The sequence below is a fragment of the Lacerta agilis genome, chromosome 1 (assembly GCF_009819535.1).
Source record: "Lacerta agilis isolate rLacAgi1 chromosome 1, rLacAgi1.pri, whole genome shotgun sequence".
In the NCBI taxonomy this organism is placed as follows: domain Eukaryota; kingdom Metazoa; phylum Chordata; class Lepidosauria; order Squamata; family Lacertidae; genus Lacerta; species Lacerta agilis.
Window position 1 is genome coordinate 69,991,012 of NC_046312.1, and position 27,556 is coordinate 70,018,567.

A 27,556-nucleotide genomic window follows, 5' to 3' on the forward strand; every position below is an offset into this window, starting at 1 on the left:
GCCATTTTGCATTTGATAACATGTTTGCCATGCTACTATAGCTTGCTACTACAGAAAGTGAACCCATGATAATTTATGCATGGTCACACAACAGGCTGTGACTGCTTCTTGTATCATATCATATATGATGAAACAGTGGGATGTCCCTAAATACTTGTTGATGTCAGAGCAAAAGCCCCAGTGAAGGGCATAGCTGTCAACTTTTCCCTTTCCTTGCGAGGAATCCTATTCAGAATAAGGGAATTTCCCTTAAAAAAAGGGAAAAGTTGACAGCTGTGGTGAAGGGTCCTATTTACTGGTAATCCTCAGTCCTGATAAATGTTTTGCTGCTGTTAGTAGCTCATTGACTATCCCACTTTGCACCTAGCTTGCAAAGAGACATGAATTCAAGTGTAGCTGAAACACAGGCTACTGAGATTTTTATCTCCTGCAGCCCCAAAGAATGGTGTAAGAGTTCTGATTTCTCAGATATGAACCTTTGAGTCCATTGTTCCCTTGTGTTTTCTTAGTTCTGCCTTCTCTGCTATTATGGATGCTGAATACTGGCATTGTAATTGCTCGTGCACCAGTGGTAGCAGCAAAAACAGGATAGCTCAGTTGGTTAGAGGGTTAGAGGTTGATAATGCCAGGGTTTCAGGTTCGACCCCTGTATGGGGCAGCTGCATATTCCAGTATCCTGGGAGTTGGACTGGATGATCCTCAGGATCCCAACTCTACAATTCTGTGATGGTGCTAGACAGTGGCTGGGGTGATGAACCGCTTTAAGATTCATTCTTTAAAATATAAAGTAGTATTGAAATGAAATTAGTTATAAGAATAATTTGTCATAAACTTCACTGCAAAAAGGTGACTAGACAGTTGGTTGTGGAGACCATAACCATTTGGCGATTAGCTTATATATCCGAGTTTCTAATACTAGATGCTTGTACCTGGTTATTGGAGGGTGAAGTTCCGCCATGCAGTGTTTTGTTTTTTTTCTAAAAAAATGTTTAGGGGTACTCACATTTTCCTACTCATATTGAAATACTGTCACTCAATGAGGCCAAGCTTAGATTCACAAAATGTTTAGGGGTACGCGTGCCCCTGCACCCCCCCCCAGAAAGAAGCACTGCCTCCATGTAAGCGATTTCTTTTATCTTATTAATACTTCTGATTAGAATCATTAAGATTTACATATACCGGGTCAGTTCATCCACTCATCTGCCACATACTTTTAGTAGAGGCCAAAGCTTAACAAAAAGTTGCCATGCAAGTGGAGAGCTAGAAATCAGTATACCCCAGTGGGTTGGGTCGGTTAAAACTCTAATGCAGCCATAGTGAACCTGACCAGTCACAAAGCTTCCTAAGGCAGATAATACTGAAAACAACACACAGTTATGACAGCACAGTTGGTTCTAGTGAGATGATGTTGTGGTACAGCTTGACCTGAGTACATCTTCAACCACTCAGCATTTGCTTAGGACTGAGTGTACTGCCAAGCCGCTATCACAAAACATGCTGCTGTACTGGTGTTGCAAAGGCTTATTTTACTGGAAATGTTTCAAGGCATTATTATAATAACAAATCAAGCTGTGAAATATGGAATGAAATATTTAGAATAAGCAATAATATTTTTATTAGTGTCTGCAAACTTCAGTAGTTCATATTTGGTACAAAGCTGTCCTGGTATATTAGCTCGAGAGACTGCTTTTTGTCAATATGAGACAAAACAACAACAGATAAACTTTATCTTCTGCTGTTTCTGTTTCTCATGTGGTGCTCTTCCAAGGTTTGAAAGTTCCAACACCTAATTTGTTTTTCCCTTGGAACTGCTTAGGGACTAAATTGTTGTTGTAGTAGGATCAGTGATAATTGGGCCCACAGTTTGGTTAAGCTAACATGCTTGGATTTCGTAGATTTATTCCAACTGAAGTGTGGTCTGACTCATGTAGGTTACTCAGGTTGCTTCTGCAGCTCAACCCCCCCAAATGGTATCCGTTCTCCATTTGTAAAAAGTGAGTATGCAATGTTGTTGTGAAAATGAATAGAAGGACAGTACTATAAAAATTGTATGAAGATAGTACAGAATATGATGGCAGATGTCAAGATTCCACTGCCAGACACTTTGCATATGGTCTTATATGTTCATCTCTTGCATTATTAACCAGAAATGTGTAAACTTGTGTTCATAGTTAGTAACAGTCCTGAACTGTGTTCATACTGCTCACTAATGCTAACACCTCAGTTTTGGCCCACTTCAGATGTTGTAGCTTGAATTCACGAGAGTGCGACTATAAGTCACTTCTGTCATCCCAAAAGGTGTTCTACTTTAGCCTCTTTTAAGTTAACAAGGCATGCCTGACGTGGTTGCTTTTGCCATAGGAGCAATCCTGGATAAAGAGTGTTACATGCTTAGAAAAGAATACTTTGGGGTCATTCCATGGTAACTCACGTTACATTTGACTTATGATTACAACAATTAAGTAATATCTAAACATAGTAAATGAGAAGCAATCTTGAATAAAATAATTGTGTATATAATACATACCTGGTTATTTAAAAAACCTATTACCTTTTTCATATTAATTTCAAAATATTAAAAATAAAAATTATTTTTGTGTGGTAACTCGCGTTACATGAATTGGACAGCTTAATTTTATGTACCCACGTTTTTTCTTTTTCCTCCTCTTACGAGGAATTTAGAAAAAAACTTTTTAGGTAATAGTATTACAGAAATCTTGCCTTTCATAGCATAGTGGTCAGGCATCTCAAATTTCAATGGTTATTAATTGAATAACTTTTCTCATGGTAACTCACGTTACATAATATGGTAACTCGCGTTACTTTTCAAATAATAATTTCATACATTGGAATTTTATGAAGGTAAACAATTATTTTCTTGTCACTTAGGAAATTTTGACAAATATTTATTTAAACATGAATGTTAGAGACAGTTTAGAATCTATAATAGCCTCTTGAATTAACCATAGTAGGTGGGGAAATTACGCCAATGACTTTAGATCAGATGTAAAATATTTCATCAGCAGGCATAGGCCATGTCCAGAAATTTCCAGTTTTTTTCATAGCACTAACTTTGTACTCCTGCTGCTCTTCAACAATTTTAATGTCTTTCACAGTTCCTGGAAAAAACATTTCCCTCATAACTCACTTCTACCCAAGATCCAAGCTTAATATCAGCAGGAACTGTTGAACCTGCAACAGTAGGAAGGTTAGAACTAAATGAAGGTAGAACTCCCACTTCATAGGTCTGCTTAGTTACTGCATCACTATTTTTAGAAAGTATGGAGCAAATAGGTTTGTGTTCCAGAATCTTAATATGGTGCAACTTTGATATGGCCTTCACTGGCTGCACACTTTTGAAAATATTCATTGTATTCAGCGTAGCGTTTCTTTTAACGATTTGGCCTGGTGTGATCTCCACTACTTTCACCATAGAGACTTTAGTTGCTGTGGTGACAAACTGAGTGGCACTGAAAACCAGGGGCGTAGCAAGGGGGCAGGCCGCCCCTAGTTCCAGGGGAGGGGGTGACACTTTGGCTGGCCCCTCCCACCCTGCCCCGCCGGGTGGGCCCCGAATGGGGGCATGTCGCCCTTCCCCCCTTTCCAGCAGCTATTTTTCGGCGGGGGGTGGGCCAGCGAGGAGGGGGTGTCACACTGGCATGACACCCCCTCCTCGCTGGCCCACCCCCCCGCCGAAAAAACCACTGGGAGGGGGGGAAAGGAAGCAGAGCAGGCGCATTCAAGTGCCTGCTGTGCTTCTCTTTTTCCCCTTTCCACCGCTTTTTTCAGCGGGGGGGCGGGCCAGCGAGGGGGGTTGTCACGCTTGTCACCCCCTCCTCGCTGGCCCACCCCCGCTGGAAAAAAGCCGCGGAAAGGGGGAAATTCCCCCTTTCTGCATCCACATGCGCCGTGACGTCACAACGCATGCGTCATGCCCCTCCCCCAGGGGGGTGCCTCTGCACCGCCGCCGCCCCCAGCAGCGCAGAGGCTTGCTACACCACTGTTGAAAACTATTTGCTTTCTTGCTCTCACTGCATTCCAAACTTGACGCTTAATGGTCCCTCCTATGCCATCAATTGGGCCTTTGCCATGCGATGTAGCAAAGTAGTTCCACCTTATTTTCTTGTGGTGCTTCTTCAAGAGCAACAATTGCAGCCACAACATATTTGTTCTTAAATTGTGAGCTCGGTCCATCAGACCATACATTAATTATGTCAACTTCTTTACGAATCTTCTGCAAAATGAAATCTATGTAACATACCACTGTCTCCTTTGAATGATCAGAATTGTCAAAAGCAAGAACCAATGGGTGGTGCTTCCCACTATAGCACATTGAACAAGTAAACAAGCTTACTTGGTTTTGTTTCCAGTGAGCACTTTGAATTTCATCCTGTACCACACAGGTGTAATTTTCCAAAAAGTAATTTTCCGAAAAGAGCAATTAGAATGCAAAAATTGAGCACTGTAACGCGAGTTACCATAATTGCGGTAACTCACGTTACACATTTTGATAGTGTTTGTAGGGCACAAACTGTAACATAAAATTATAATGTTTACATGATTACATTGCATCTATTGCCTAGAAGGAAAATGCAGAAAAGTTTAATTCTGAAGCTCCAATTCAGGAAGATATTCTAAAAATAACTTGTTTTGGTAACTCACGTTACAGCTTCATCATCAATAATTAAAATCAATCAATACCAATGAAAAATGTAATTGGAGCAATATAGACTATTTGCAATCAAAAGATGACATTTTAAGCTTTCAGTATACATATTACAATAATTGTTTACATGGTTTGAATAGATTTTATCTTACCTTTAATGTATGTCTAACTTCAAAAACAAATTCATTTGCAACATGTGCTACATTCAGGTGGTTGCCATCTTGGAATGAAGCATTCTGGGAATAATTTGTTTTGTTGCCAAAACAATTTGATATGTGTACACAAACTTAACATGTAAAAAAAATATTTTTTTAAAAAATATATTTTTTGAATTTTTTCCTCATTTTCATGGAATGACCCTTTGCTGTTTTATTTCAGATAAGATGGAAAGCTGTTTTCTTACAACAGTGTCTTTTGCTCCTGACCTATGTTGCTATTGTGCTAGAAGCAGTGCCTATAGACATAGACAAGACAAAGGTAAAAGCGGAAGAACAAGTAGAGAATGCAAAAATAGATAATCCGGTAAGTGAAATAAATACTTTGTAATGGCATCAATATCATAAGTATATATTACCATTACCGCTGAATTGATGGAATATTATTTCTGAATTTAAAGAATTAATACTGTTCAGGGCCATCTGTGGTACTCAGGGTCTAAATTTTGGTCTTCTTCTTTTTGTTAGCTTTGTGAAAATATTGTAGAGAGAAAGAAGAAAATTAGAGTGAGGAAATGAACTAACCGGACCATTTTGCCTCTCAGAGAAAGCAGTTTGTATTCAAACCACTTTATCCAGTGTTTTGAATAGGAAATTTCTCAGCAGAGAAAAGAAATCCTCCATTTTAAAAAAGAGATAAACCATATGATATTGGAAAGAGACTTAATATTTCTGTACTGGAACACCAGACACCAAATATTATTTGGGCTCAACCTGACTAATTTTAACTTAAAGAAACCATGGGGATCCAGTCACTGACCTCCCCATATCTCATTTAGTTTGAGACATAAAATCAACTGGGTTCTTAAAGCTAGAAGAAAAAAAGAGGAAGGAAAGCTATAGAGAAAATATCACATATATCTTATTTATTCCCTTATAACCTCTGTTGTCTTTTTCTTCTGTACTACTGAGTTCTCTTTTTAAACGACATCTCTAAAGAGCTCAGTTAAATCCACAGAAGTTGCAATTCCCCAAAGAATGTGTATTTATAGCTGCTTCATGTGATTTTTTTTATCTTCACCACTGGATAAAACATTATGGACACTGATAGTTAGGTCTTAGAATCACAGCTGGGCTAAAGATCTCACCTAATTTAGTCTGAAACATCTCTATAGAAAGAGAAATGCTTTTCTTCCCTGGCCCTCGTTTACTAAACTGATATTCATTTTCCTGAAGGATACTGGGCTTTATTACGATGTGTACCTCAGGCAAGTGATAGATGTCCTGGAGACAGACAAACATTTCAGAGAGAAGCTCCAGACAGCCGACATAGAGGCAATAAAGGTATGTAGTTTTAACTGTGTAAGCATGCAGCTTGTTTAGAAAATTAAGAGAGAAGTAGAGCACAGTGGTACCTCAGTTTTTGAACGCCTCTGTAGTCAAACATTTCAGAACTCGAATGCAGAAAACCTGGAAGTAAGTGCCTGTGTTTTTGAACGCGCCTCAGAAGTCGAACAGGAAACACACCTTCTGTTTTGAGTTTTCTGTATTGAGGCTTGCGTTTTGAGGCTTCTGCTTTCTGTTTTCGAATGTTTTGGAACTCAAACGGACTTCCGGAACGGATTATGTTCGAAAACTGAGATACCACTGTACTCTGGTTTGTCGTTTATTTAAGAAGGCTAGACTAATTCATGGAGGATAAGACTACTGGATCCAGTGTTAGAGAGGGAGTGTGCTTTGAGAATTAGCTGCTGGGAATCACAAGCAGGGAGAGTGCTGTTGTGCTCAAGCTCTGCTTGTGGGCTTCTCATAGGCATCTCTCTGGCCACTGTGAGAACAGGATGTTGGGCTAGATGGGCCTTTGGGTCTGCTCCAGCTGGGCTCCTCTTATATTCTGATAGGAGTCAGTACGCCATACAGGTGACATGGAGTTTGTTCTCAAAGCCAGCAGACCTGATGGAATACCTGCTGGTCTTCAAAGTGGGTGGAATTGACAACAACTTCACAAGTTCATCAAAAAAAGTCTGGGGGAGAGAGAAGATTCCAGCAGACTTTTGGGATGCCCAAATTATCGGTCTCTTTGAAAAAAAGGTGATAAAACGGATTGCGGAAACGATTGAGGCATCTTTTTATTAGCTGTGGCCATCAAAATTATTGCAAGGATCTATAACAATATCTGAGGCTACCCTTCCTGAATCCCAAAATGGTTTTCGACCTTCTAGGGGGACAGTGGACATGATTTTCACCGCTTGACAGCTTCCAGAAAAATGCAGAGAGCAAAACCAACCCCTGTATATGGTGTTTATTGACCTGACTAAGGCCTTTGACACTGTAAATCATAATGCCCTGTGGACTGTCCTTCTGAAAATTGGCTGCCCAGATAAATTTGTGAGCATCCTTCAGCTCCTTCATGATAATATAACAGCAACAATTGCAGATAGCAATGGTTCTCAAAGTGAACCATTCACAGTGGGATCAGGTGTTAAACAGGGTTGTGTTATCTAGCTGCTCCTTGAATGTGTGGAGGCACCAGTGTGTGGAGGTTTCTGTGCAGGACTTCCTCCTTTCTTTAGATAAGGGAAGTACTGCTTATCTATCTCAGCTTCATGCATTGTGTTCCCCCACCCCTAAGTGAAAAAGGAAGGCCGCCTAAGCATAAGACCTCTCTGTCAGCAACATAGTGCTCACACAACTCTGGACTAAAAATTGGATTGGATCCTTAACTGGCTTACTCATTTATTTGTTATATATGGAACCTGTGGATGTTAGACTTTGGGTTCTGTTTCCATGATAAAAGCAGGTAATATGTCCTTCCAGTTGCAACATGTCAGTTGTGAAATGCTTCATCATCTTCTCTCTGTTGAGAACCTAGTAGAACATAGTTACCTTCTAAAAAAACTTAACTGACTACCTTTATCAATTGCTTGCATTATTGACAGAGTGGAAAGTTAAGCAAAGAACTAGATTTAGTTAGCCACCATGTGAGAACAAGGCTGGATGAACTGAAAAGACAAGAGGTTGCAAGATTAAGGATGTTAATTAAAGCCAAGATTGATTCATTTCAAGGTAAGAACACAAAGCAAAAATGTTTCATTTGCCTCTCTTGTTTACAACAGTAGCAGAGATTAATATAAAATAGAATGGTGTAAGAGTTTTGGTGTTTCCTTTCATCTCATTGCACAGTCCTTTACTGTTTCGAAATCTAGGAGAACAAGACAGACCAGTTCTGAGGAAACAGCAGACACACATTTGGGATAATGGTTTAAGAAAAAACAACTATAGGAGTTCCATTTTGATATTGTCAAATACTTTTGTAGCTTCTTCATTAATTTCTCTTGAGCTTTGCAAATTTTACTTTTCTCACTGAGGACTAGCAACATACATCACTGGAATATAAACACTAAACTATTGATGAACTGCAAAGTACTGTCTGATCAGACCACCTGTTTAGAAAGGTTTTTTTGAAAACAAAATACAGCTCAACAGCTGCCAGTTTGCAAGCTTATGAGAATACAGAGCAAAAATAAAATACGTTAATACTATCCCTGTAATACTGATATTATGAAAATGCAGTAGCATCTTGTTTCTAATTTTTGTGTGGAAGTTAAGCACTTAACATCATTTTTCCAAAATGCTTAAATTTCAGATTGCATTGCAATGAATTCATTGAAACAATGTTAATTAATCCATAGACTAGCAGGTATTTCTAATATGCATAGCAGAACTGTGAGAATTATCTTTGAAGTTGAATGTTGTTTTATGGTTTATGGGTCTAATCAAGCTCAACTGGGCCCAGGATATTGGATGTTTTGGGCAAACCATGCCATCCTTTGCTGGGCCTGCCTATATGATGGAGGCAGGGCTTTTTCCCAGCCAGAAGTGGCCAGAACTCAGTTCTAGTATCTCTCAGGTGGGCGCCATTGCCATTCTAAGAGAACAAGGGAGGCATTTATGGTGAGTTCCAGCACCTCTTTTTCTAGAAAAATAGTACTGGATGTAGGGTACCGGGAAGTTCCTACTGCAGCTTTAAACTTAAAGCTGTGGCTAAAAGGAAGAAGAATCAGAATTGCTTTCTTAAGTGCACTTCTGATTCTGCCATAGCCTCAAAGAGTCAACCCTTTTTGAATTGGCACCTTTTCTTGCCACCCTGCACTTTCTTTTTGATGCAAAGGAAGAATAAGGACTCTTTCCTTTGAAATTAAGTTGCCTGACAACATGGTAACGCCAGTTGATTGACTGGTAGATGGTGCTGCCTACCTGTCAAAGTGACCCACAAAGGGAGGAGAGCTCAGTATCTGGCCCACTGGCTGTATCATGTGTTGCAGTAAAACTTGATTAGAAAAATCACACCTTTCAATGGCAATATCTTAAAGGAAAGAAAAGATAGATTTCAGAAAACCAGTTGATATTATCTCCAGTATGATAAAATACATATTCTTCAAAGTACCATGTATAGTTATCATAATGCAGCTGCAATACTTATCAAAACAGTGACACTTAATAAACACACACATACAATTTGTGCAAAATCATTTTTCTGTTGCCGCTGTCCTTTTTTTCAGGTGTAGTATGTAGAAATAGGAGAAAATGTTTTGCAATGTGAAATATGGATATATGGATGACTGGCCTGTTCTCTACAGCATTTGAAATGCTTACATTTCAATCAGCAGTAAATGGTGCTCCAGGGGAATAGAGTGTAAGGCCAGGCTTTATGAAGATAGATTATCTAGTTCATGAAACAGTTTTCATTCTTCTCTAAAGCAGTTGGGGCCAGTTCACATGATTATCCATTACAGATTCCACCCCCCCCCTTGACCTGCTTTCACTGTGTTCATGGCAGAAAGATAATCTGAATTGTTGCACACCAGAGCAAATCACAATTCTGCTCAGCAAGCATTAGGAAGGTTTGGGATGGGGGTGGTGGTGGAAGGGAGAGTTTAAAAGAAGTGCTTCTGCTCTTAAACTCCACACACAGCTGGACTTACCTTGCTGGGTCTTGTTTAATGAAATATTGCTTCTTCTTTAAAAAAGAAAAGTTCACTGTTTAAGCAGACTTTCAAACAGCAAAATTATTTGGATAGTGAGAGGAATATTAATAATAATTTTCCCGGTTAGCAGTTGCTGCTGTTAGTGATATTTAAAACTTTCCTTGCTGAGAGCCATTTCATAGAATTGTAGAGCTGGAAGGGACCACGAGGGTCATCTGGTACAACTCCTTCAATACAAGAATATTTTGCCAAACATGGAGCTTGAACCCACAATCCTGAGATTAAGAGTCTGTTGCTTTACTGACTGAGCTATCCAACATGCCAATGGGGGAAGCATGCAAACACCTCTGTAGATGTATACACAGTGGGGGCATCCAGTTGTGTCCATTCTTGAGTAGAATAGACTTCTGCACACATGGTGGGACTTCCCATTCCTCTCCACCACCACCCTGTCCCCTACATAACCCAAACTCTGCATGGGGGCAGCAGGGATAGAAAAGGAAGGGAAATTCTTGATGAGCAAGTGGAAATCCACTACCTGGGACATTATCCCACCTTTATACATTTGTGCATATGATGCGTATATGCATATGATGATCAACATGAGGGTTGAATGCAAAGAAAGATATGTCTTTATTTGTAAGAATTGTGTCACATTTCAGAAAGCCATTGGATCTCCCCCCTCCCATCATTTCACACCCTGCTGATTTCAAACTGAATTAATTTAGAATTTAAGGCCTTCAAGGCTGGTGCAGACACAATATTACTCTGTCTTTTACCCACATGCTTCCCCTGCAGCCTTCCTCATTTGTGTGAATTCCCCCTCTCCTCTCTTACACTGCAGAGCAGTGTTTGAAGATGGTTTAACAAAAAAGCCTAGTCCATTTAGCAGGAAATAGCCAGAACAATCTGCTTAGCTGCCAAACTAACACCTAACCATCCACATTTGGTGTTAGAGGAAATGATGGATATTGGAACTGGTTTAAGTGCAGAATAGTTGTAGTGTATATCTGCTATAGTATGCATTTTAATTTCTGCCTATTAAAATTATAGTGCAATCTCTCAACAGTTTGACAGTTGTGTCCTTTTGAGTGTCAATATTCATTTTACTTCGGCAAAACTCATCCTTGAGATGCTCTTGAGGGCTGCAGCATATAAATGTGTTTTAAAAATACGTTTCTTCACTCATGCAGTGCCAGGAAACTTAACCTGTTGTCCGATATATATTGATACATGTAGTTAAATCATTTCTGTCTTTGTACGGGTTGTTTTTAGATTCTGGCATAGACCATCAGTTCCTTCTCAAACAATTTGAGCATCTGAACCACGACAACCCTCACACTTTTGAAGCTAAAGATTTAGACATGCTAATCAAAGCTGTAAGTGTTGAGCAAATATTTTCCAGATGCTTGCTTGCTGCTACTGCTGTATTTTTCTTTGGTGGAATCCACCTTTTCTCCCTCCCCCTGCCTCCATTTTGAATAACTTTCATAGCTACCTCAAGAGTCATAGTCTGAGAATCCCATTTGGCTCCGTAATGTAATATTGTGCCACAGGAGACATTTATGTGCATTTGAAAACAGTCTGCTCATTTTTCTCATACTGCCTCATGCGACTTGCATCCCCAAGCCAACATAAGCAATCTTTGAAGGTTTTTACAGAGCCTTCAAATTGAACGCTCTTTTGACCTTTGCCAGCTAATACTGGCAAATTTTCTTTTTTGATTCCTTTAGTTATTTCATGTAAGTGTATTCGTATTTTAACTAGTTTTGCGTTGATTAATCACCTGTCCTTTAACTAGTTAACGGCTTTAGGTTTAGACTGATTTGCATTTTGCCAAAACCTGAAGATAGGTTCTTTTGAAGTAGCAAAGAATAAATGAAACTTGCAAATAAATAAACAAAAGCTGCAACACCATCTTCGAAAAGGGCATTTTTCATTCTCTCTTTTTTCCACATTAAACTTGATGGAATCAAAATAGTCTCAAAATATAAGCAGGTGTTTCCTAACGTGATCAAAATTGGTCTCCATAGATCAACTCTCCAGATGTTATTGGACTGCAGCTCCAGTGAGTAACAGTTGGAGGAGAGACCACTGGGTCCCCATCCCTGAGCTAATGAGTCAGCCAATTAAAGTTGGTTGCTCTGTTTTTGAAATTGAAAAGTATGTTTAGATTTGCAATCCATCCTCTCCTGGTGGCTTGGGGAGGGTAACAGTATTGCAGACACAAAAACACCAAATAGGCCCCTTTGCTTAACTAAATAATTGGGAAGGACAACTGTCAGAGGAGGGAAAGTCTTACAGACACAGTGGTACCTTGGGTTACAAACTTAATTTGTTCTGGAGCTCCTTTCTTAACCTGAAACCGTTCTTAACCTGAGGCACGCTTTCGCTAATAGGGCCTCCTGCTGCTGCTGTGCTAACGGCGCGCAATTTCCGTTCTCATCCTGGGGCAAAGTTCTCAACCCGAGGAACTACTTCCAGGTTAACCGAGTTTGTAACCCAAAGTGTTTGTAACCCAAAGCGTTTGTAACCCGAGGTACCACTGTAAATACTTATTAATGTTATAGTACTTTAGAGTGTTCAAAGTGTGGCAAATAAGTCATCTTGATAATTGCTAGCAACACCCCTTTAAAAATAACTAGTAACACATTATTATTATGAAGTTGCAGATGGCAAGGCTGAGACTTGAGTATAGTGAATTCTTAGCTCCCCCTAGTGAGTTCATAGCTGAGTGAGATTTCCACCCGGAGACTTTGTGACACACTTTCCTTAGCACACTTTCCTTAAGAAAATAGAGAATTGAGGAAATGGGACTGAGTTTGCTCTTGAAGAATGACTGTGAGAACCACTGTAGAAAAATGGACAGAAGCATAATCAGAATGGCACTACTGGCATAGTCAGCTGCATTTTCAGGTTATGCTATGCCATAGTTTAGTTGTACAACATTAACAAGTAGGAATGAGCCTCAGCAAGCCTTGGGCTTACCAGCTCCCTCCTCCTCCTGTTGATTGGTTGGGAGGAGAAATAATGGATCAGTAGTGATCCCTCCAATGTTAATGACTTGCAGGATGGGTGGGTTAAGATGATGGACTGTTACAGGAGCCACTGGTGGGGATGGTTCTGCCATGGTGGGGCCCCCAGCTATGGCCATATGGACAATAACTCACAGTAAGATCTGAAACAGAGCATTCTGGGATGGGATCCCTGAGGGGTCCAACCTTTTGATTCCTCAGCTACATCAGTCTGGAGCTGGTATGGTGAAATTAAATGCACCTTGCCCAGCCTTCTTCCAACTTGGTCCCCAGCAGATGTTCTGAACTTCAACTCCCAACACACCTGACTCTTGGCCATGTTGGCTGGGGCTGATGGCAATTGTATATTGAAGTGCTTTGTACTGTACACTTAAGGTAATTTTGATGCAGCAGAGGCATTCAGTAAAGGTATGCTACTCATTAAAGTGGCGCATTTCACAGTTCTTAAGCAGTTTATCTGAGAGAGTGTGTTGTTTTTCAAGCAGTGCAAAAATTCATTCAAATAAAGGGTTTTAACCTCTGTTGTGCTATAGTACCCACCCAGTCAGGATCAGCTTGTCCAACCCTGAGCACTAGATGGCCAGGAAGCCACCAGAGACTCCCAGCTTTGCAGGTGTCCACTCAAATGTCAAGGGAAAAAGACAAAACTGATAGCTTCCTCATTGATGTAGTGGTGGCAGTTCGTTTCAAAAAAGAATGTGTTGGGCAGCTTAGCTCCCTGTCCTCAGTTAAAGGCAGTGCCTGGTCGATGGTACTGGTGGTCAGGGTAAGATGGAAAGGGAAGAGGGCAAAGGCTGAGTGATAACTTTGAAGTTTTATTTCTCTTTGGCTATATCTTTACATTTCGGGTTGGGGGCACACTAGTTGACTGTTGTACAAGGGGCCCACAAAATTGTGGAATCAGCTTTGAGAATCTGCCTTTCTTATAATTTTACCATTGCTTAACTCCCTGGATTTTCTGTCTTTCATATCTTATTGTTTGAGTTGTGCTTACATCAAAATTGATGTGGCTGTTCAATTATTAGTGACAGATTTCAAACTACTTCATGTAACGCTTTCCTTTCATAAGTAAATTGGAAGGAAAGAGTGTGAATTATATCAGCTGTTCAGCATGACCTCAGACCCACTGCTGGGACATACACAAAGCTTGGATAAAATGAATATTTTGTGCTTCATATTGCAGTGGTCAAAAAAAAAAACCGTATTCCTAATTGATTTTTAATTTGTAGGCCACAAGTGACTTAGAAAACTATGACAAGACTCGTCATGAGGAGTTTAAGAAATATGAGATGATGAAAGAACATGAAAGAAGAGAATATTTAAAAACACTGGATGAAGAAAAGAGACGACAAGAGGAATCTAAGTATGAAGAACTGAAGAAAAAGCACAGTGATCACCCCAAAGTTAACCATCCTGTAAGCACACGGTTTGTGTCTACCATATAGCGAAGGTGTATCCAGGCAATTATGCATTAAAAAGAGAGTAAATAAAAGCAGTGGGGTATACTTTATAGATGCACTTAAATTTTGGTTTGGTTATTGAACTGGCAGGACTTTGTTTTTTTTTTTTTTAAGAAGAATTTATTGGCATTTTCATAACACAACACACACCCAAACCCACACCTACAAATATAGAACAAATACAAATACATATATTGCCAGGATTCTTCTTCTTGTTTATATACATAAAGAAAAATTTCTATTTCCGAATCTTGACGGTTGACTTCCCCTGCCTTTTCACCTTCGGTTTTAAATCCATAATCTACTTTCTTAACAACTTTTCTCTGAAAAAAGAATTTAACTTCAATTAAAGATAACACAATTATCTTAATCATCATATTCTATCATAAATCTTAACAAAATATTCTTATAAAATCTAAACTTATTTCTTCTGTCCTTTATCGTGCTGCTATTAACATACAATCTCAATATCTCCTTACTTATTCAAGATAAACTTACAATTAACAACCTTCACCCTCCGATTTCAGGTACCATAACAGACCATTTAAATTTTACATTAAATACTTCACCCCACACCCCCTCTGTCCATTGTCTTTCTCTGTCTTTCGCCGGGTCCAATCTTCCAGTTATCTTCTTTTCCCAGATGTCCACAGATCCAGGCAGCATTCACAACAAACTTTGCATCGAGCTTCAGGATACACATCATCTCTTTTCTGGGCTCCTCCGCTTCTTTGTACCATACTTCTTCTTCTTGTAAATATCTTAATTCCTTGTCCCTTGCCCCCGAGCTCCCACCTCGGGGTCTGGATATTGTAAATTTTACCGTTCCGGGACTGCCACCCCCAAAGAACGGTTCTTTTTCCCGGAGTCGCCCAGACTTTTCAGACCATCCTTCAAGCATCCCTTCTAACTCTTTGCAAAGGTTTCCTTCCATTGTGTAAAACTTTTGAAAAGCCTCCTCTGTGGAAAGTAGATTTTTTTTATTTATTATCCCACTCAAGACTTTCAATTTCCGATTAAGCAGTTCCAGCCTCAAGACAGTAAGCATTTCTTCATCCGTTAATCCAGAGTTCAAAACAAGTTCAAACACAAAGTCCAGCATGTTGGGGGAGGGGGTGAGTGTCAAATTTCAGTTCCTGTCTCTTCCTCCCTTTGTTTCAATTGTTTCCCACATCAGTCCAAATTTTCCATCGCCATTTTTCTGAAGCCAGAGCGTAAAGACCAAAACTTTAAACGGAGATATTTTCTGCCCACTTAATCCCCAAAGGGAAATCTCAGCAGTCTCAGTTTTCAAATTTCAAATACTTTGTATCCATTACTGTAGCAGCAGTCACTTAAACTGGTTATTTTCTTTCTTTCCCGAAGGGAGGGAGGCAGGCTTCCTTTCCTCTTCCCCCCGGATCGTTCCCAAGATGTAAAAGTCAATCAAATACTCACAACCACCGGGTTCTTTAACACCATTAAAGACAGGTAGAACTTAGACGCTCATCACGGGATTTGTCGCCGCATTTACATCCCGGTTGGGGCATGTCCCCTATAGCCCGGCTCCGTCGTCCCTTCACCCCCACTCCCCCTTTACAGGGGGAGCGAGGGAAGGGTTCGGAGCCACAATGGGCACAGCCGGGGAGCCCAGGGTGCGGGACGCTCTTCCCGCACCCCACCGGAGCCCCGCTTTGCGGTAGCGGGGCTCCAACCCCCGGGACGGACTGGGTCGCCTCGCAGCCGAGGCAGCCCACGACCTCCCGCAATGGCGTCTGAACTGGCAGGACTTTGGTTGTGGTTGGTTTTAATAAGATTATTTAGACCAATACTGAACTGAAATATCATTTTATATGCTTCCTTTCAAGCCATTTCTTATTTAATCAACATTTATGAGAAGGGACTGAGATCTGTGCTTCCTTTGAAAACTTTTCTAATGCATGTTTGAGCTGTAGCTTTCATGACCACTTCTATGGGGAATGGAACCTGACTAAGTTCTACCTTCCCTTATGTTATGCCCATTTGTCAATAAGAGCGGCATTGTAGAATGATCCAAATGGTCCTTGACCATGTGTAACGTATTGTTTCATTTTTGTTATCACCTCTGCTGACAATTTAGGAATTCCTACTGAAGATGTTGACCTTAATGGATGATAGATGTATGCTTTTCAGTGTGTGTGTGGGGGGGGAACAGGGGGAATAACTAGATTTTGAAGCTTTTCTTAGAAAGGTAATATGGATTTATTTGGCACAATGTGGTTGCAAGAAATGTCTATCTAATCATTTGCATTGTTGCTTTTTGTGATCAACTTACAGGGAAGTAAAGACCAGTTGAAAGAGGTGTGGGAGGAGGCAGATGGACTGGACCCCAATGATTTCGACCCAAAGACTTTTTTCAAGTTGCATGGTAAGGAGCATATTTTTCCCCTGTAAAAATTAAGCAACTTGAGTGATACTCTTGGGATTTCCTTCTCTTGAGCAATACCTTCATCATGTGACAACAAAGAATCTTAAGTAAATTAACATCGGTAGTAGGATAAAATCCCATTATGCAGATCAGGGCAGTTGAGTTCTAATTCAGCATTTTCACACTGGAGTGTCCCTTTTGTACTGGAGTTTATTTACATGTGTATAGGTCCTTGTAACACAACATTTTCCATAACTGGTAGGCTTGTTGCACTTATTTTCATTCTGGCACTATTTACCTCAACAGTCTGGAGTCCATACTGAGGAAGAAAATAATAATGTTTTGACGAAGGAATACAGCTTAGATTCATTTTCAGCCCTCCTTGTATTTTTAAAAACTCATGGCAATCACCCTTTCAAGGACTTGAAAACTAGTCTGGTAATTATACATGACCTACTGGACAGATTCCTCAGTCTTTTGAAGGTTCTTTAAAGTTGCAATAAGCAGAATTTCCAAAACTGCTAAAGAATTTATATTCAGATCTGGACAAATGGGTCAGAGCTTATAAGGCTATGCTCTGCAAAGTAAAATCCTCTTTTGCTGTTTTATTGTTAGGAAGTAAGTCTGGACAGGGTTGTCCCAGCTGCCCTCCAGCCACTGGGACTAAAGAACCTGTAAAATATCAGGACTGAGAGTTAACCCCTCCTCATTTCTGTTCTCTGTTTATTCCTGCTATTACACCCTAGAGTTGCACAATGGCTGTGTGTGGCAAAGTGAATTTATCAACATTATGGTGTTGTGACAAATGTGCAGGGCTGGACAGATCTGAAGCAGATACATATAAAGAATAGTATCTGAAACAGACAGTTAATTCCTTTCTAAGTTAAATAGTACCAACAATTTCTAAACAGCAGTTGGGAACTGAAATCTTACAAAGGTCATGGATGTTCACACCCTTGTTTAACAGGCCCTTGCTTCAAAAGTTAATTATTAAAGGTCAAGCTGCCATGACTTAATACAGATAAACATGATTCAATATGGGTGTGGCTAAGTGGGATCTTATCAAGGGGAGAAGGGTAAAGAGAGGCAGTGTATGAATTTTGAATATATTCAAGGGCTATTTATGTATTAAGATTTTATTTTGAGCTATGTTTTGGTTTCCAGTTTCATTATAAGAGAGTGGAAGCCTGAAGAGCAGAATTGTCAATGCCTCTAGGTTTTTTTTGCTAACAGAACATAAAACCAATAGTCAACAGTAACAGTCTGGTCAGTAGCTAAATAGAAAAATTAATGTCCTGTGCTAAAATATTTTGTTAGATGTTAATCAAGTTGGGATTGTAGCATGCTACAAGTGAATTAGACCTGGTGTGCATGAGTGTGCTAATGCTTCTGTGTTCTATATTTATATGCATTATGCTTTTTATAGATGTCAATAATGATCATTTTCTGGATGAGCAGGAGTTAGAAGCCTTGTTTACTAAAGAGGTATGTGATGCACATTACATGGAAACTCTTCCTTACAATTAGTTGCTATTTAAGGGCTTCTGTCTATATAAAATTGGCAGAACTGGTAATATTTATGTATCCACCAAAGATATGTTAAAGGCTATATAAATTTTTTTTAAGCAGGTCAATTATTCAAGGAAAAACAATATATTCTGGAGCAGGGCTAAAACCTATAGATGCAAGGGCAAAACATAAAAACTTCATACCAGGAACTGATACCCTTTACGAAATTAGCTATTGATTTAATATTCAGGCTGGAACTATCTACCTGGCATGCCTACTTCAGTGTCTAGGCATAGAAATGCAAGGAGGTTTTACATATCTGTACAGAGTGGACCAATGCCCAAATGTCTTGGTAAGCTCAAAATTTGGAAAATTGACTGATCCAGTCTGAAGAGGATAAGCCAAAAGACTTCAATTCAATTCAAACTGATTATATACCATTATGTATTGTATATTGGCATAAAAATCAGTAATTTCTTGATTTGAAAACAGAAGCCAACTCTGTTCAACATATTTATATAGTTAAGTAATAACAGGGATGGATAATCTGTTTCAAGCATATTCCTTAAATTCAGTGATGTATTTGCTTCTGTTTTAGCTAGAGAAAGTCTATGATCCCAAAAATGAAGAAGATGACATGGTAGAAATGGAAGAAGAGAGGCTACGAATGAGAGAACATGTCATGAATGAGGTGAGGCCAAAACAGCACTCTTTTATACCGTATATTCTGGCATATAAGACTACTTTTTAATCCCGGAAAATCTTCTCAAAAGTCAAGGGTCGTCTTATACGCCAGGTGGAGAATCTGCAGTTGAGTATATCTCAAACTCTATATTTTAACTGGAAAAGTTGGGGGTCGTCTTATACGCCCAGTCGTCTTCTACGCCAGAAAATACGGTACATAATTGTAGTAGGCAAAACCCTGTTCTGTATCCCTGGTCTGTTGTAGGCAGCTGCTGGTGGAAATCTGAAATTCTCACATAAGGATGGTGACAGTCCCAGTGACAAGCAATTCTAAAATGTTATCACTAGGATGGCAGTGTTCCTTGTGGTGGGCACTAATGCATTCTAACACTTAGACGTTAAAAAATTAGGCTGGGAGGAAATACACACAGTTGCTTGGTAACATTTTATAGTATTTTCAGTGAGGAATCCAAGCTTTTGAAATACTCTCAAGAATAATTAACTACTTGGACCTTACTTAGGAGACGCCCTTTGAACATTGGGACTTACTTCTGAGTAAACATGCATTGGATTATGCTGTGAGTGTGTAGGAGAGGAATTCATTTGGCCACACTGAAGACTTCGTTTTCAGTCATCATTTCCCCCTCAGAATAATGCGGTAACATTAAAATATGCTGATTAATTTTTAAAAAGTTGTATACAAATGCAAGTTTGATGACCTAAAGTGTGCTTATCCACTTGTACCTCTTACAAAAGGTTGACATCAACAAGGACCGGTTAGTGACTTTGGAAGAATTCTTGAGAGCTACAGAGAAAAAAGAGTTTTTGGAGCCAGAAAGCTGGGAGGTAATCCTGCCATTTTAAAGTAGAACCTGCTGCAACCACCATCCTGACCCAAACCACAAGTAGTTGGTTTGTCTCAAGCCTTCGATTCTCTTCCCCCTTTCTTTGTTGTATTTATCTGTGTTTAATTATTAGCAACATTATCAAAATAGAATCTGAACAGTGAGTCCAAGGACACTGTGCATAAGCTATTTCATGGGAGAATCTTAATGTTTGTGCAGGCATTTGAAATAGAATAAGTACAGGAATTTTGACTGCAGTATTCTTTGAACAGAGCAGTCAGTGATTTATATTGGAAATATAGAGAAAGAATTGTGTTATCTTTTTTATAAAGTCAGGTTTATGCCATTTCTTCCCAGATCCTGAAAGAAACTGAGAACTGTTAAGTGCTGTAACACTGTCATTTATGCTTGGAAGCTGTCTTCCTTACAGTAATCTCTCTATAAGCACAAAGGGAGTTCTCTTTCGCAAACAATATTCTGTTGCACTTCACATTAAGTGAGAAAGAGTGTGGGGGAATTCAAGCCCAGCAGTATAGAGCAGATAATTGCTCTGTTACCACAAATACAATCCATATGCACAAGCAGATTTCCATTCTTATTATTTATTAAACTTGTTAGTTGCTTTATCTTGCCCAAGGCAACCCAAAACAAAACACACCACCAACCAACCAACCAACCCCCCCCCCCACATAAATAGATTAAAACCAAGTGGGGGAGGGACTTTCTGGACCAAAGCTTGTGTATGTAGGAAGGTGGGGGGTGGGGGTGGGGAGGAGCAGAGGAAAACATACAGCACCAAAAATTGTGGGCACACTGCTCCTGCAATTGTGTGTGTACTGTTGAGCAAATGATCACTTCTTGAAAGTCTGATCTTTAAGCACAGATCTTCCTATACGGAAGATTCTCGTGGAGAGTGTCTTCTGGCAGGAGGTCCTGTGTGGACCCTCTTGTGGGGAAAAGCTATGTAATGCTGCAGGCTGATGATTTTCCTTATCAGTCCAATGGGCAGGGTGACTGCCATTGGTCTTTTCAAAGTCAAGTTCCTGTCAAGGTGTGTGAATTGTGCATGGACAAAGATCAGGAACTTGTTAGAAAAAGGTGGGGCACTCTTGAGGAACCTTGCTATTTTTCCCCATTCTGGTAAGAATTTAGCTAGTGTAAAATGTTTCTCTTTATCAAAACTTCGGATCATCATCAAAAATATTGTATCTTGCACGCATATTTCAAAAGGTGGGTCTATAGAATAATTTATGAATTGCTTCTTAATTTTTTCAACATTGAACCTTCTTTGAGGGGTTTGTTTTATTCTTGTTGTTTTTAAGACCCTGGACCAACAACAGCTCTTCACTGAAGAGGATCTGAAGGAATTTGAAAGTCACATTTCCCAGCAAGAAGATGAACTGAACAAGCAAGCTCTAGAACTTCAGAAAAGGAAAGAAGAACTACAGAGGCAACATGACCACCTTCAAGCTCAGAGACAAGAACTCCAGCAGGTACCAGCTGAATAGCTGCAAATTTCCTTTGGTTATAGAAACGGAATTCATTGTATTTATTGTTTACTAAGAACAGAACAAATTATCATTTCTTGTTCTGAAATATACTGTCTTAGGAATGCATGTTAGCTGGGTCTGCTGCTCAGACACACCAGACCTCGAAATGTTGGAGTGATCTTTTAGGTACTGTGGTCCTAAGCTGCATAGGACTTTATACACCAGTACCTGTACCAATAGCAGCACCTTAAAAATAGCTTGGTCACTAATTGGCAGCCGGTGCAATTTTTTTTTTAGCAGCAACAGTATAACGTGATGTTGATATTCTGTGTTAAAGAACTGTAAAGTTGCTTCATGTTGCATGGTAATGAACTAGATTATTGGGTTTGGGATGACTGTATTTTGTTCCAGAGAAAAGAAAAATCCATGCAAAGCTGAGTTTATTTAATAAGGCATTTTGTTGCAAACTTTACTGTGATACACAAGAACTGTATGGATGTTCATATTGAGATATATGAACATATGTATAGCTTTATTGCATGAAATTAACACCCCGATACACCTTGGATTACCTGTTTTCCATTTCATTCCACATACATTTGTAACTGCCCCACAGGCTGTCCAACAGATGGAACAGAAGAAGTTACAGCAAGGGCATCCTCCTTCAGGACCAGGTGGAGAACTGAAATTCCAGCCACGTATGTAAATTAATTATTCTCTTTCTCTCACACACACATATTATTGATGATGGTGTTCATTGCTTGTGAGAAAAAACTATTTATGACCACAGTGCAATACAGAACCAAACCTATAGCTTGGCACTTAATATTCTAGTGCAGATAAGAGAAGGAGCCTGCCAACCCATTAGATTGGAATGTAACATGTTTGAACACTTGGATGCCTGAAACTGAACCCCTACCGAAATACTTTCCTTGCCAGATAATTCAAATGAAAGAATCTATCATGTTTTACTATGAAATAGGGGCACCTTTCATACAAACTCCAAATATATCTCTTAGCAGCTGTACATGAAAGAGGGAGAGAGATAATTTGGGAAAGTGTGTCTTTGTATTTGGGGTGGGGGATGCATTTCCTTAAAAGAGAGCCAGCTGGATACCATTGAAAATGGAGCTATAAAATATTACTGCACATACACAAACAAGCAAATACTGCACACCTTATTTGTTCTCTGAAAGGTGATTTTATCCAGGGGCGCGCGGAATCTAGTACCATAAATATGTGGTGTTCTGCTCCAATAACCTTTAGGGACATTTTGACTATATGTGATTTCAGCTTTATGCATAACACCCCGTAATGTAACCCCCCCCCCCCCCCCGTAAAATTTGAGTCTGCTATAATATGTAAAACCACCCTTTCTGAGATTTGGATTACCAGGTAATTGTTCAACAGAACTAACCTTTGTTTTTCGTATTTTGTGTTACAGCTGCACAACAGCCAGTTGGAAATGTTCAAAATCATCCTGCGGGAGGCAGTCAGCCTTTACCACCAGGGAGCATACCAGTACAAGAAACAGCTGCTGGATCAGATCATGTTCAGTCTCACCCTTAACCATATGTGCCTCAGATTTGTACCATAGATTTGGGAGAGAAGTGGGAGGGCATGTGGTCAGAGAAGTAAAAACAAATTGGGAATTGAGCTTAAAATCCCCATTTCAAATCATTGGATTCATGAAGACTTTCAAAGGCACAAATGATACAAGGCAGGGTTTATAAAGCTGCTGATCTTTCAGGTGAGAAGGGTATATTAAAATATTCTAATTTTGTAACTAGATTTAAGGATATCATCCAGATTTTATCCTCAGGAAAACATTATTGTTTGACTTCATTGTAATGTGGCTGTCTATCATTTGTGCCTTGGAAAATCTCCACCTACTTCATGGTTAAATTAAATATGTTTTATAATCTGCCAGAAGACTCACTGATGAGGGAAAAGTTAAGAGGTACAAATCTTTTACTTTTTTGGGGGTAAATGTTCATGATGCTGACAGTCTTGATTGTCGGTGGGTGTAAAGTGGAAGTTTGCTTGATCAAGACACAAGTCTATGACAATATTTTCCTAAAAGTGCCAACAATGGAGAGCAGGAATTTAGGATGGTGTAGTGAATGAGGGTGGGTGGTGGGTGTCCCCCCCCCAAAATCTCTTTGGTCTTTGAGACCAAATGAATAGAAACCACCTGTGATCTGATTTCAATAAATTCTGCACATAAAAATGGAAGTCTAATTGCAGCAGGGAGTAATGGGCAATAGTGAATATGCCTAAGAATGCCAGTATTAGAAGCCTTCAACAGAAATACAGTCGTACCTTGGGTTACGTACGCTTCAGGTTGCGTACTTTTTGGGTTACGAACTCCCGTAACCCGGAAGTGTAACCCGCCGCGCACGCGATCCGCGCATGCGCAGAAGCGTTCTGCACGCTATGCGCAAAGCGCGTTTTGGGGGTTACATACAGCGACCCGTAACCAATTAAGTACGTAACCCGAGGTACAACTGTAGTGAATTTGAAGTGTATTGATTTAGCTGTCTATCGTTATTGTTGCAAACCGAATACAGTGTGTCAGCTGGCTACATCCCCTGCAAGTCAGCTATGAAGAGGATACTGCTGTCCTACTTCCTTTCATAATATACCAGTTGCATTTATCCCTTTATGAGCTATGAAAGAGAGCTCTTTCGATGATAAAGTATATTTGCAGAATTAGCAAAGACCTCTCATTGTCTTTTCCTGAACAAAACAGCTTGGTTCCTGCTATAAAAGACTCCTTTGAAAATCATCAGTATGTTACAAACAGCAGTTCTCAGAAGCTGCATTCTGAGTTTAAGCTAAAATTAATTAACACTGGGTATGATTACCTGAATGTTAAAAGGCATGCAGTTTAGATGTGGATATTTTCATGGAAGCCTGAAGCTGGCATCTTCAATAATAATTCAAGTTTCTCCACATAACCCTTTGTTTTTCTGTGAACTTCACTAAGAGCAACATGGCTTTAAGAGTTCTTTACCACTTTAGCTCAAAAACAAGCATCCAGTTCATTACAGCTGAAACCCAGTTTATCCTTTGAACATGACTCCTAAAGGCATTTTTTCTTCCCGTGTTATTCCTACTTGAATTTTGATTCAAAGACTACTGAAGCAAATGGAATGACAGTGGCATTAAGACTGGACATAAAGTATTTAAAATGAGGTCTGAAAACTACATTTGTTTAGGAGAGTATTTTTTTCTGATGGTTGTGCTGATGGAGCAGAAATAGGAGGTGGCTATTAAAATATTGAAGAACTGTAATGATTTCTGTTTGCAGGAAATTGGCCGTTTTTCTATAACAGAATTATTTATATAGGGCTTCAAGATGTGCAGGGATAAAATGAAAGGCAGGCCTTCCCTATACAAAAGTTAGGGAAGGAGAATTCGGCGCACAGTTCAACACACTAATGTAGATTCTTGTCTTCAGTTGTAGTAGATTACTTTTTTACAGGAGAGTTTTTAAATGACAACTGCTGGCCCTTGAGCAACCTTGTTCACACTGTACATTACACATAACTGGTAGCATATTTTCCTACTTGTTCGTTTTAGGGCCTGTTTGCATAAGACAATTAAGCATGTAGTGGATACTTGAAAAAAACCTGTGCAGGTTTTCTCCCTGCCCTTGATGAACCAGTAGTGTGCCTACTGCCATGTACCAAATTCTCCTTTAATAAAACCATCACAAATGTCATAATATGAGCACATCTCAAAACGGATAGCAAATACTCACAGGTGGCTTCTTGGAGTCAAGAGGCCAGGTGGGCAGCCTTTCCATGGAACCAACCCATGGCCAGAGTGGCCTATGAACCAGTCCTGTGCTTCCCTTTTTCAAGTTCCATTATCTTAACTGAATTTTGCCTTCTTGCTTCTTGGCATCTCCTACTCCTGCTCGGTGTCAGCCACTCTTTCCTTTTTATGGTCCTGAAATGAATATGACAATGTAATTCTTATCTATAGGCTGAATTGCCTTCCTGTAGCCCTAGACTTCTTTTTCCACAGCCCATGATGGCCAGTAGAAGAGCCAGCACAGGCAACTGCAACCATGCATAGTGCCTTCCTAGTTGGATCATATACAAGGTGTGATGGAACAGGATTATTGGACTGGTACCCATGACTTAATTCATATTACCCATACAGAAGATCCTACACAAGAAGTTTCCGGAGGAAGGCTATTTCTCTACAGTTTACTTGAAACAGTACATTAGACAGCTGCTTAAATACAGGTTGTGATCCTTGCTTGAGGCTCACCTAATACAATTGTTGGAAAGTTATCTTCTGTATTTTGTTTGTGGCCTCACAAGTATATACAGACCAAAAAAGCATGCTGTCATTAAATTTTATGTGGCAAACATCCCTCTTTTAAGATTATAAATAAAATCACATGACAAAAATAAAAAGTTGGGTTGCAGTATGATTCCAAAAGCTTACCACATTTTCTAATCAAGAAGTTTTAAAAATGTTCAGGATACAGAATTTATGGTGCTTCATTTATCACTACTGTGAGCCAAACTACTTTTTACAAAGAAATATGGCACAGTCATAGCTGCGTATGGGCCAGGCCATTCAAACTACTCCATAATTTAAAATGCTGATAAGAGCCTATGACCATGCTGAATGCAAATGATATCAAGGACAACCAATGTATCTGGAAGAATTAAAATAAGGTTCATATAGTATTAATCTAACATTAAAAATGAATCTGCAGCTGATTAGCTTCTGTTTAATTGTTTGTTTTATAAACAAATCTTATGCTTGGGACTTTCCCCCACCCCCAAGTATAAAACTATGACACAAAAAGTATTACCAAGTTGCAATCCTAACCACTTGCCTGGGGGTAAGCCCCATTAAATTGAATACTGACTTCTGAGTAGACGTAGTTACTGTTTTTGTATGGTGACAGAGAGCTTGGCAAAGATTGTTCACTTCCCTTCGTAAGAGGAAAAAATCCTGCAAAGTTTTCAGATCAGAATTCAGTGATGGAGCGCATGGTTTGCATGGCGAAATTCCCAGGTTTAATCGTTGTCTCCCCAGCTAAAAGAAATTAGTCCTAAACTTGGTATAAGACATAATTTTCATGGTTTGGTGCTTCATTCCTAAATGCATTTTGTTCAAATTATTGTTCATTTGTTTTTAGTGCCACTTATTTCTCTAAAAATGAATATTTAGGATGGTGGCCCAAGTCTCATGAAGGTTGTTTTTAAACTCCATTTTGGTTTATGACATGGATACTATGTTTCCTTGTCCTTCACCCTGCCTCACATTGAAACTTTTCAGCAAGAGTTCTTTGGCACATAGAAAGCCATTGCTCATCTAGTTCTGTACTGTACTGTCTACACTGGCAGGCAGTGTCTCTTCCAGTCCTACCTGGAAATTATGGGGGTTGAGCCTGGGACCTTCCACCTGCAAAGAAGATGCACTGGGCTACTGCCCTCCCAACAGATGCATAGTATAACAATGTTGTACATATCTGTGTTATTTCCAGTGCAATATTTGTATGAAGAATGTTGTTTCACCCTTACTTTGTATACATTAGGTATAAATTAGATTAAATTGAATTCATAGTTGCTTTGGGTTCTCTTTGACCATCTTCTTCCAGTGATTGTTGTGGCAGAATTGTTATGTTTGGCAGAATTAAAAACAACAACAACACAACACTGTAGATCATAAACAAGGATGTTTAACATTTATTATTATATTTATTAGTTGAAAATGTATTGAAGCAACCAACAATTGTAGAAAAACACAGAGTTTATTTGTTGTCAATGTGAGACAATAAACTAGAAGCCTATAAGGGGGAAGTGAGACTTGGAGCATGGATTGATTAATCAGGACTGTAGGGGACTATGGGTTGAGATTTTACTCAAGATTAGGCTTAAATTGAGCTGTCAACCATTTGTTAGATTTGCTGAGGTGCTGCGCCTGTTTCGTTTTCTGTTTACCTCCTATATTTCATCCCGGCTTACTCGCCAGCTCTCAGCCGCCTGAGAAATGAGGCTTTCTTTTGACGACACGGATACAGGCTTGGCTTCGAAAGTTTATTGCCTAGTACTCAGCTGCGTACAGGAACTGTTTCTTGGAGTTTTTATTTATTTATTTATCCAGTTTAACTACTCAAGCTGTTGAAGTTGACTTTTGGTTTGACCATGCGAAGCTTCCGTGCGGTTTTTAAGTTTCGCGGTCGTCCCCTGTCCACTATCTGCGTCAGGTCCAAATACAACCAAAGCGCGCAATATCATAAGCAAAAGCGAAACCCTTCACAGGAGAAAGACGATTCCGGAAACCTGCCGAGTTCTTCGCGAGGA

At 39.6% G+C, this 27,556-nt stretch overlaps 1 protein-coding gene across 2 annotated transcripts in view; it reads left to right on the forward strand.

Annotated features, from left to right (window-relative positions):
• NUCB2 (nucleobindin 2) overlaps nucleotides 1-23,368 on the forward strand; it is a 32,132-nt gene extending 8,764 nt beyond the window's left edge. Inside the window, exons 2-13 of one of the 2 annotated variants that reach the window (XM_033153733.1) lie at nucleotides 5,045-5,188; nucleotides 6,058-6,165; nucleotides 7,761-7,887; nucleotides 11,085-11,188; nucleotides 14,074-14,259; nucleotides 16,600-16,690; nucleotides 18,117-18,175; nucleotides 18,798-18,890; nucleotides 19,640-19,729; nucleotides 21,051-21,221; nucleotides 21,835-21,916; nucleotides 22,663-23,368. In XM_033153733.1, coding sequence (XP_033009624.1) covers nucleotides 5,045-5,188; nucleotides 6,058-6,165; nucleotides 7,761-7,887; nucleotides 11,085-11,188; nucleotides 14,074-14,259; nucleotides 16,600-16,690; nucleotides 18,117-18,175; nucleotides 18,798-18,890; nucleotides 19,640-19,729; nucleotides 21,051-21,221; nucleotides 21,835-21,916; nucleotides 22,663-22,787 — 1,380 coding nt within the window. In that variant the 3' untranslated portion in view covers nucleotides 22,788-23,368. Of the gene's footprint in view, nucleotides 1-5,044; nucleotides 5,189-6,057; nucleotides 6,166-7,760; nucleotides 7,888-11,084; nucleotides 11,189-14,073; nucleotides 14,260-16,599; nucleotides 16,691-18,116; nucleotides 18,176-18,797; nucleotides 18,891-19,639; nucleotides 19,730-21,050; nucleotides 21,222-21,834; nucleotides 21,925-22,662 lie in introns of those variants that run through there. The other variant, XM_033153741.1, reaches the window with a different exon arrangement.
• Nucleotides 23,369-27,556: the final 4,188 nt, after the last annotated feature.